The sequence below is a fragment of the Lithobates pipiens genome, unplaced genomic scaffold (genome assembly GCF_037356315.1).
Source record: "Lithobates pipiens isolate NorthernLeopardFrog02 unplaced genomic scaffold, aLitPip1_a1.2 Scaffold_1, whole genome shotgun sequence".
In the NCBI taxonomy this organism is placed as follows: domain Eukaryota; kingdom Metazoa; phylum Chordata; class Amphibia; order Anura; family Ranidae; genus Lithobates; species Lithobates pipiens.
In genome coordinates this window covers 215,371,829-215,382,901 of record NW_027507685.1, presented here as the reverse complement: position 1 = coordinate 215,382,901, position 11,073 = coordinate 215,371,829, and the positions used below count along the sequence as shown (strand labels likewise).

Sequence of the window (11,073 nt, the reverse complement as noted above, 5' to 3'; positions counted from 1 at the left end):
AAGAATGTATGCTCCATCAATGGTGTCAGAGGAAGAAAGTATGCTCCATCAATGGTGTCAGAGGAAGAATGTATGCTCCATCAATGGTGTCAGAGGAAGAATGTATGGTCCATCAATGGTGTCAGAGGAAGAATGTATGCTCCATCAATGGTGTCAGAGGAAGAATGTATGCTCCATCAATGGTGTCAGAGGAAGAAAGTATGCTCCATGAATGGTGTCAGAGGAAGAATATAAGCTCCATCAATGGTGTCAGATGAAGAATGTATGGTCCATCAATGGTGTCAGATGAAGAATGTATGGTCCATCAATGGTGTCAGATGAAGAATGTATGGTCCATCAATGGTGTCAGATGAAGAATGTATGCTCCATCAATGGTGTCAGAGGAAGAATGTATGCTCCATCAATGATGTCAGAGGAAGAATGTATGCTCCATCAATGGTGTCAGAGGAAGAATGTATGCTTCATCAATGGTGCCAGAGGAAGAATGTATGCCCTGTCAATGGTGTCAGAGGAAGAATATATGCTCCATCAATGGTGTCAGAGGAAGAATGTAAGCTCCATCAATGGTGTCAGATGAAGAATGTATGGTCCATCAATGGTGTCAGATGAAGAATGTATGCTCCATCAATGGTGTCAGAGGAAGAATGTATGCTCCATCAATGGTGTCAGAGGAAGAATGTATGCTCCATCAATGGTGTCAGACAAAGAATTTATGCTTCACCATTGGTGTCAGTGGAAGGAATAGTGTTCCAAGGGCTGGGTAATGGGAAGCAAAAGGGCGCATTCGGCCCACGGGCCACAGTTTAGGGATATTGCTATAGAGGAAAAGTTACTTTACCAACTTGTGAAATTTGAACATAGTAGGTTAAGTTGAAAAAAGACACAAGTCCATCAAGTCCAACCAATGTAAGTTAATAAAAAAAATTTATATGCCCGATTTTGCATTCCTTTTCGGTACAGCCCTCATAATTTCTATATTCAGCACAAGTGGAGGATATCAAGCCTGAAACAGCGGTATACAAGCTAAAATAAATGACAGTCTTATCTGGTGCTATAAACCGGCAGGTCTGGATGTGCAGTTGGCCATTTCAACATGGTGGAATGATTCCGAGGGCTCTTCACATTTCCTAAATTGTGGAATAAATCCCTCGTTGTTTTTTGGATTGTGATAAGAAGTGATCACATGTAAAGACCTTCTCGCTTATATGTAGTTTCTATGCTATGTACACACACTAGGCTTCAATTTGAGCTTCACGTTCAATGTCTCCAGTGTTCCCTCTCGTGAAACGGATGTCTATTGTCCAGACCTGTCACTACCCTTCACTGACCTGTCCCCCTATTTGTCAAGTGATCACCACTAGATCAACTAGCTCTGCAGTTTTGCCCAGATGCCTGTCTCTTCTCCCTTTCCCCAAAAGCTTTAAACAAGGGATTTTGTCTTTGCTTTGTTAAACCCAGCCCGTGCTGGACAATGGTCGATGTTTGTGAACAGCTTTTCTGAAATGCTGACTGGGCCGCTGTGCTAATCTACAGGGGTTATATGCCATTCTCTGTGTGCCTCCTGGCTTATGCTGTGCCCGGTGGTGAGTCTGCGGTGGGATATACAGGAGCTGAGGGACTATCCGACGTGGGGGAATTAAAAAAAGGACGATAGAAAAATGTGTGACTGTTTTAATCAGATATTTGGGGTTACCTGGTCTCCATCTTCCTCCTATGGTAAGTACACCCATGAACTAGAAGACTTTATGGAGTTGAATTATTCTATTCTGAAGTGTGGTTGTAGACTCCTTGCTGTATCTGCTGGGCAAAATAGATGGCAGCTTTGGGTAGCTCCACTATGAGGAGACATGACTATTGTTTTGTTATAGCTTTGTTACTTTTTTTTTCTTTCATTTTTGTCTTTTTTTGGTCTATGCATGGTATAGTGATACACGATGTGACATTCATTATCATTATAAGCTCCTTTGGGATACCAATGTACAAACATATTGGGGGATATTTACTAAAACTGGAGCACTCAAAATCTGCTACAACTGTGCAGGGTGACCAATCAGCTTCTAACTTTAGCTTCTTCAATTAAGCTTTGAACATTAAAACCTGGAAGCTGATTGGTTTCTATGCAGAGCTGCCCTAGATTTTTCACGCTCTAGTTTTAGTATAAAAGCCTAATTTCCATTAACTAGCTTAGCAGAGAACCTCCTGACCAATTCTTTAAAGCTACATTCACACCTGAGCGTAGCATCTTTTGCGTGATTTTTACACGCGTTGTATGCGGCGCTTTTGAGGCTTTTTTTATTTTTATTAGCCAATAGAGAAAAACTATCATCTGCTGCATCATTCGTTGCTAGGTATTTCAGGTTTTATAGCTTTTCCATTAGATTTTCGTTTTTTTTAAATTATCATTATTATTATTATTATTATTATTATTAATAATAATTTTTATTATTTTCGTTAGGGTAAGGGGTTAGAACTAAAGTTAGGTTAGGGTTAGGATTAGGAGTAGGAGTTGGTGTTAGGATTATTTATATATATTTTTTGTTAGAGTTAGATTGTTATTAATACTACTACTACTGCTACTACTACTACTACTACTACTAATAATAATAATAATAATTATTATTATTATTTATTTATTTTGCGTTAGGGTGTTTCGTTTTTTTGTTTGATTTTTTGTAAGGGTTAGAGGCTAATTATGTATTTATTACTACTTAGTATTAATTTATTGAATTCATTTATTATTTATTTATAATTATTTTTATTTATTTGTGTATTTATTTATTATTATTATTATTATTATTATTAATAATACATAAATAAACAAATAAAAATAATTATAAATAAATAATAAATTAATTCAATAAATGAATACTAAGTAATAATAAATAATTAACCCCTAACCCTTAAAAAAATCAAATAAAAAGCTAAACACCCTAACGCAAAATAAATAATAATAATATTATTATTAATAATAATAGTACATTTTTTTGTTTGGGATTATGTATTATTATTATGAATAATAGTAATAATAATTAATGTAATATTTTTTTAAGGTTGGGGTTAATTAATATTTATTTATGTTTTACGACATATTATTTATTTATTTTTTATTTATTTATGATGATGTTTAGTTGTTTGTGCATTTATTCTTATCACGTTTTTATTCATATATTATTACTATTTAATAAAATAAAAAAAAATAATTTGAGCATAAAATCTCGCTAAAATGCGCAAAAACATGCAAATGGGCAATTTCCATTTATTTCTATAGGAATAAAAATGCGCCAGAACTTTTTTGAGCTTCAGGCATTTGCCTTCAGGTGACTTGGAGTGGAAATGTGAAATATCTGCATAGAGAATAATTGTTTTTTTTTTTTCCTCCTCCAGCGTTGTGGAGCTTCAAGCTACAAACGCTGAGGTGTGAATGGGGCCTAAGGGTTGATTATTGTCTTCAGGCTTTTTCCTGCAATTTCTGATGCCGGAAAATAGATGGACTAGAAGAAATATATTGTACTCAATAGCATCTATCCTCCCTTAAGGTGCTTATACACTATTATATTTTAGAACTAAACTAAAATTCGTATGAAAATTCGCAATATATTCGATGGCTTAAGGAATGTCATTCAAAAGCAGTTAAAACTTTGTTTGGTTTTAAAAAAAAAAAATTATCAAATGGACTTTACCAAACAAAAACCACATACACAGTTAAAACATTTCTTGTTTTTTTTTTTTTTTTATTTATTTTGTCAAAATTTATCATACACAAAAAAGTAAAAAAAAAAAAGAAAAAGAAAATTGTTTGTTCAAGAAAAAATGTCTATCTTTCTCCTTAAAATGTTCTCTTCACTGCGGTCGAATATGAACATCAATTTGACCCCCTATAAAAAAATTAACAAATGCTCAAAAATGAAAGACCTACTGATGTATCCCCAGTTCAATGGTCTGCATTTCATGTGCAGCAAAAAAAAGTCCTTTATGTTATATTTTTGGTGTGTTGACCCACATTTTGCCATTCAAGTTAGTAGAACTTAAAGCATTATTGAACCCAAAAGCTAACATTTATTATTTTGCAGCTTACCAATTTTTAGATGTGATGGCTGCATTCATTTTCCTCTTTAGGCTTTCTTTCTCCTATTTTCATCTGGTGATCCAGCCAGCAAGTCTGTTGTTTTTCAACAGAAAACGCTCTTTGCAGCAGAATGTTACTGAGACAACACAATCCATTTAACATTGGCAGGGGTGCTTACAATGATCAGCTTTTATTTTATTTTTTTTAAAACCTTTATCCCTAAAGGAAAAAAACTGTTTGCTGTAATTGATTATAAAGTATTACATAGGAGTGCACCGCTCCAATGTAATCACCTCACCTAAGAACAGCTGGCTGCTATCAGACAGGGTTCTGGTTCTGTTTGTAACAGAGATAATGGAAGAAATAGAACGCTGGATAGCCGCACTCCAAAAAAGTTCACCTTTATTAAAAAAATGGATATCAAAGCATCACAGGTCAATACAGACTACCGGCACAGCCGCTGACACGTTTCACACCAGATATAGTGCTTATAGTCAATGCTAGAGTGCTAAAGATACATACAGATTGGTATATATATATATATATATATATATATATATATATATATATATATATATATATATATATAGTTATATATATATATATATATATATATATACACATACACCAAACAAAATAATTACATAAATATATAAATAAATAACATATCATTAACCACTTGCCGACCGGGCCATAGCCGAAAGACAGCTACAGCACGGTTGGCTTATTCTGGGTGGATGTCTGTGGGACGTCCACCCAGACCAAATGATTTGGACCAGTTCACAAAGCAAGGTCCATAAAGACATGGACGAGTGAGTTTGGGCTGGAGTAACTTGATTGGCCTGCACAGAGTCCTGATCTCAACTTGATAGAACACCTTTGGGTTAAATTAGAGCGGAGACTGCGAGCCGGGCTCTCTCGTCCAACATCAGTGCCTGACCTCACAATTGCGCTTCTGGAAGAATGGTCAAACATTCCTATAGACACACTCCTAAACCTTGTGGACGGCCTTCCCAGAAGAGTTGAAACTGTTATAGCTGCAAAGGGTGGGCCAACTCAATATTGAACCCTACGGACTAAGACTGGGATGCTATAAAAAGTTCATGTGCGTGTAAAGGCAGGGGTCCCAATACTTTGGTAATATAGTGTACTTGTATGGAAAAGTATCCTGTTCTCTGTGTGCTTTCTTTGTGAAATCCCTTGTGATCCTGCCAGTCCCTCTGCCTTTCTATTAATAACTGACCACTCTAGGCATGAGCGCACAGCATGGTCAGTTCTCTAGCTGCACTGGCAACTCAGCCTCCTCTCCTCCAATGATCAGACTTACCCTGATGGCTCCCCTGCACAGCCTTTCACTGGGAAGCTCAGTGTGCTGCTGTTTCTCCTCCCTCAGCTCTTATGCAGCTGAGAACAGAGGAAATATGATCACTTATAAAAAAAAGGGAAAAAGGGTATTTATGTTTTTTTTTTTTTATATCTATACACAAATATTTTGCCTTTCATTTCTATTTCAAATGGAATGGGTTGTTTTACCCATGGGTTTATTTCTTACTGTGTTTTTTGCGTCATTGTAACATCCTCTGTGAGCCGCTGAATCTCTCCTTTTCCTCCTCCCTTCCCCTTGTTTGGAATGAGCGTAGTGCCCATTAGTTGGGGTCGTAATCATTGCTCTAAGCACACTACACATCCCATAGTCCGGTGTTGTGACAAAAGTCAAAATGTGGCTAGAGATCAATTTCCAAATAAAGGTACCAACATCCCATTTTGTTTGAAAAATAGTAGAGTACTGGTTAGGAGATTTTAAAGGTACATATTTCAGATATACACTACAAAGTGTTATTGTAAAAGTACAAAAAACGTCTCTTTATTTATACACAAAACTCCAATAAAATGGATACAGACATGTATTCAGACTCATAGGTATATACACAGAATGCCGTTAAATGCTGCAATTCCATACTTAAAATACTGCGTCCAAAAACTTATACATGTTTCGCCAAAAGCGGCTTCATCAGGAAAAATGGACGAAGTTGTTCAAAGGTCATATTTAGATAAATTCTGATATAGATTCTCAACCTCAACATAGGTCCAGGGGTGAGCACTTACAGGGAGTCAATCAAAAATGTCATCCGACAAACATGTTTTACACTCCGTGGTCAAACGCGGCCGCGTTGGGTTACCCGTAGGGGGGGATGACTTGATGTAAATTTTATTACAGCGGATATTGAATAATAATACCCCTTTTAATTCCTAAGTTTACGCTGAATATATCTAGTATCACTATTGGGAGCTCAAGCACATGGAGGTCAGGCAAATAACACACAGCACACCTCCTTATAACATATAACGTCTGGAAACGCACACCTGAAAATCAGTTGGTGTGCGTTATCACATGAAAGAGGGAAAAAAAGCCAAACCATTGTATCTCCATGATACAAACTGAGGTATGTTCTCAATAGATGGTTCCACATGTGCTGTCCTCCATGCTGAACCTGAGCTCCTCCAGGAGGATATCCTGTCTATAGACAGAGAGAAAGTGTGAATTTCAGTAGAGTGTCTATCGAGGAGAGCAAGAAAAGGAGCCATTTCGGGTCTTGTTAAAACAATGTGTTTGTCAGGGCCTGGGCCTGGACCTGAACCTGAACTTGGGTCCTCTGCTGTGTCTGGCAGTAACTCTTCTCGTTGAGCCACCTGAGATGCTCAAATGCTTAGACATGTTCCTCCCGTGAACTTCCTGATTTAAGCCATGTCTCTGCACTTCCTCTTTGCCAGATGATTGTGCACTCTCCAGCCAATATCTTGCTCTTGTCATTCCTGCTGTCCGTATCTTCGATGCCACTCGTTACCAGCCTTTGGCTTGTTCTTGGACTATGTCTCTGCATGATCCCAAACTGCAACCATTGTTACCAACCTTTGGCTTGTTTACTGACTACGCTTCTGCTTTATCCCTACTTACTCTATCTGCTACAGGACCCTGGCTTTCTCACCTCCTGGTGAAACGATTATGAGGACCACGACCCAGTACTAACACACAGCAAAACCCATCTCCACCATCAGGAGCTCTGGTGAACACCAGATAGTGATTAGACCCCACACCTCGGGTGAGCCCACTTCATCTGCCAGGGTGACCTGCTTGTTCAATTATCCAGCTGATCGGTGGGAACCTCTCTACTGCTATAGTTACTGGTCTCCGAGCTTGAACCCTGACCGTGACAGTGTTTTACTTAATCAACTCCTTTAGTACAACACTGGAACTTAACAAGTGATTACAGGAGAGGCAGACCCTCCCATTTGTCACTCCTTGTAAGCAAGTGTACTTGCTTGACGCATCACAATATCATGGAAGCCTAAGCGGCACAGATTTACAATAAATTTAGTTTCAAATCATAACAATCATTGACATTTTTTTATTTCCTTAGCAAAACTTATGTCACTTAAAATTCATATCTCCAGCCTTGGGTCTTCTCACTGATATAAAATAGACAGGGGTGGCACTGCTGCTGGGACTCTGCTCCTGCAAGGTCCATAGGGCATATTTAGCTAGAGCCAAAGGGCCTTAACATTTTCTTCATAAAGTACACAGTGAAGTCACTTTTCCTGGAGGAGAGGGGGTACTTGGAGTAGAAATGAAGGAGGAGATATTTGAATTGGGGGTTTTAGGTACAAGAGGTAATGAGGTGGACATTTTAGTGGCAGGGAGAGTTAAAGGAATGAACCCTGTGAAGAACTTGAGCAATATATGGCATCAGAGGATGTGAAATGGCCATCTAAGACAGTTTTTCTACCCTTTTTAAAAATGGAGGAACCCTTGAAATAACTTTCTCGTTTTAGGAAACTCTTGAGAGACAACTTAATTGAAGGGCCAAAATTTCTCAAGCAATCTCCAGAAGAACCCTAGGGCTCCATGGAACCCTGGTTGAGAAAGGCTGATTTAAGATACTGTAAGTGCAATGGAGAAATTTAGATTTTTTTTTTGTTTGGAAATTCCAACTCAAGCTGAGGCTATTGGTTGAAAAAGTGTTGGAGAAGCTGTTGAGGGGTTCAGTGAACTAATTTACATTAGGTGTGCAATCTTTTTTTTTTTACGCCTGAGGAAAGGACGTAATGGGTAGTGCAAGCATTGTCTTTTGCTGTGCAAGTATTTGTCAACAGAACCACAAGGGCATAACAGGATACTGAATTAATGATGTAGAGAAGTCCTGAACCCCCAGAGGCCTAATGGTGGTTGTAATGCAAGTTGGATTGATGGGCGCCAGACACTTCTTGAATGCAAAGAGATTTATTGTCTCTTAAACAGATCTGGGGAAGAGAGATTTTGGGCCAGGACCCCCTTAGGTAGATGAAATGTCAATTGGCAGACTCTGAGACTTTTATAGGTAGACAGCCATGCAGGGAAAGGTATCCAGCTAGACACCACATCTGCATGAGTAGGACCGCTGTCTCCTATGACAACAATCTTGCAACAGTTTCTAACAAAGGTTGCATTTAACTCTTTCACTTCTTCTACAATCTTCTATTGTAGATCTTCACTCAGCTGAGCTCCCAGTCTTTCACATAGACTTACTGATCCACTGCCACTGAATCCCCTGAGCTCTTCCAATCTTCTCACTTCTTACTCACTTCAGTATCTTCCTCAAGCGCTACCCCCGCGTCCCTGCTGGGTCCCTAGCTTGGCACTCACCGATACTTCTCAAGTTTTACCCCACTGGCCTGTTTGGTCCCTAGCTTGGCATACAATAATACTCTGCTCTGCTCTGGTACTTGCTTCAGATACTCACAGCGGTCCCTGGTAACAAGGTGGTTGGTCCCTTAGTGGCGACCGCTTCCCATCTACCTCTGACCATGACAGGTTCTTCGGCCGGCAGAACTGTTACTTCTGGTTGGACTGCAAGCTGCAATCCCAACTCTACGCTGCTCTCCTGCTTCTCAATAGGCCCTCAGCTTAGCAGCCGGATATGTCTCTGGCCTAGCAGCCTGGGGCAATATGACACACAGCCATCCAGGTGGCACAGAACACCGATCACCTGACCTCACCCAAATAAATAGGTTCTCCCAGAAGGTCAAGGGACTCAAGGCAATCCTTTTCCATTGGCAGAGACACCCCATTCATTCCTAATCTTTCCTTGCAATGCCCTTGTCATATCTAATGTCACCAGATACCCGGCCACCTAGTGACAGAAGAGAGAAGTGCAGCATTTCCAGAATTGGGGCAAAGTCAGTTGACCTCCTAACAATTGGCCAAGTCAACTATCACTTGGCAAGTAAATTTAATAGCAACCTTGCCTAAACATCAGGGTGCTACAATGATAAACTATTATAACCTCTGGCCATGTAAATGGACTTAGAAGGCTCGGAATGATACAATGAGCTTTGATGTGTGTAATATGTTTAATGATGGACACACTTTTTTGTTGCTTATACACATAGGAAATTTAAGTGCCTACAATATTTATATACAAGAAATATAAGAAAAAACGGTCTGAAATTGTAGGAGTCCAAGTATCTGCTGTCCAATAAGAATTTAATTACAAAAAGGTGCATTGGAACTACATGCAGGGCAATTACAATGTATATTTTTGAAGGTGTCACCCATGCGGCAGAGAAGAGGTTATTCTTAGAAGAAAAGAGGCATTTTATTATCCATAGGATTAAGAGTTTCCACTCTTAGCATATGTGCGGGCGCATTTGGTGGTACCCCAAGTGAGCTGGGCTTACAAAGGACTGAGCTGTCATTTTTATGTTGGGTGGGGAATACTGTGCTTTATTTTTATTAAATGTGGATCTTATTTTTGTGTAATAAAGTATTCACTGAGTGCAGTGTAGCTTTGTTCCCTTGTCTATCGTATAGTTCACAATAATTGAATTTTGAAGCTTTGCACCGCAACTTTGTGCTATTTGTTTTTCCTGTAAGGCCTCTTTCACACGGGGCGGATCAGTAATGATCCGCCCCGTGAAGATCCGCCCGCTCAGCGGGGATCGCTCCGTTGTCCCCGCTGAGCCGGCTGCGGACAGGGCGGTCTCCGCACACTGTGCAGGGACCGCCCTGTCAGCTCTCCGCTCTCCTCTATGGGGATCGGACGAGCACGGACCGTGTGTCCGTGTTCGTCCGATCCGCTCTGCAGACGGATAGAAAAATAGGATTTTCCTCCGTCTGCAGAATCGGACTGTTGCGGAGGCGGACAATAGCGGGTGTCTGCGGATGCTCATCCGCAGACACCCGCTATCCCATAGGGATGAATGGATGTCCGTAATTCATCCTCAAACGGATGGATGAAATACGGACATACCATCAGCATGTGTGAAAGGGGCCTAAGACATGGATGTAGAACAGTAAAATCAGATAAATAGGAGAGGTGAGATGGTGTTTATATCATTATTATGAAAGTTTAGAAGGGCCTGGCCACAAAAAGATGTCTACTTATGCAAATGTTCCTGAAAAGGTGGACCACACCCTTCCCCAGGATTGAAGGACTCCTTGTTATGATGATCAAAGCTTTACTTAAAACACGTGAAAACAATGAAAGGAAATTGTTCCAATTTTTACATTGGATGCATAGGATGAAATGTAAATTAGCATAGGTATTGAGATATATCCCAGACTGGGTGGACACAATATATGAAATGACCAATAAGAGATATTTATTCAGTGCAGAAGCCTAACAATGAAGAACTCTAGCACAGGTTGACACTTTTTGTGGTCTTTACCAGCAATGTCTAAAGAAAGTAATACACGCGGAAGCATCATAGGGAATTGACAGGTGTCAGTCATAACGTTATTCACAAGTTTTAGTGCCGGTTCACACTAGTGCGATGCGAGAACCCTGCGAATCTAGTGCGGGTTCCCGCATCACACCTGAATCGCACAGTGGTTCACACTGAGATCTGCGAACCGCTGAGGGTGTCAATGTAAAGTTAACGACACCCCCAGATTGGTCAGCTGATCGCAGTGCGAACTGTGAAATGGTGCAGGAATCTGATCGCATAGGTGTGAACACCCATACAATCCG

At 39.7% G+C, this 11,073-nt stretch overlaps 1 protein-coding gene across 2 annotated transcripts in view; it reads left to right on the top strand.

Moving 5' to 3' along the window:
• The first annotated feature begins 1,600 nt into the window (after positions 1-1,600).
• Positions 1,601-11,073, top strand: part of PRX (periaxin) — a 96,703-nt gene continuing 87,230 nt past the window's right edge. For both annotated transcript variants that reach the window (XM_077482330.1, XM_077482313.1), the window contains exon 1: positions 1,601-1,716. In XM_077482330.1, the coding sequence (XP_077338456.1) occupies positions 1,659-1,716 (58 nt within the window). In that variant the 5' untranslated portion in view covers positions 1,601-1,658. The remainder of the gene's footprint in view (positions 1,717-11,073) is intronic.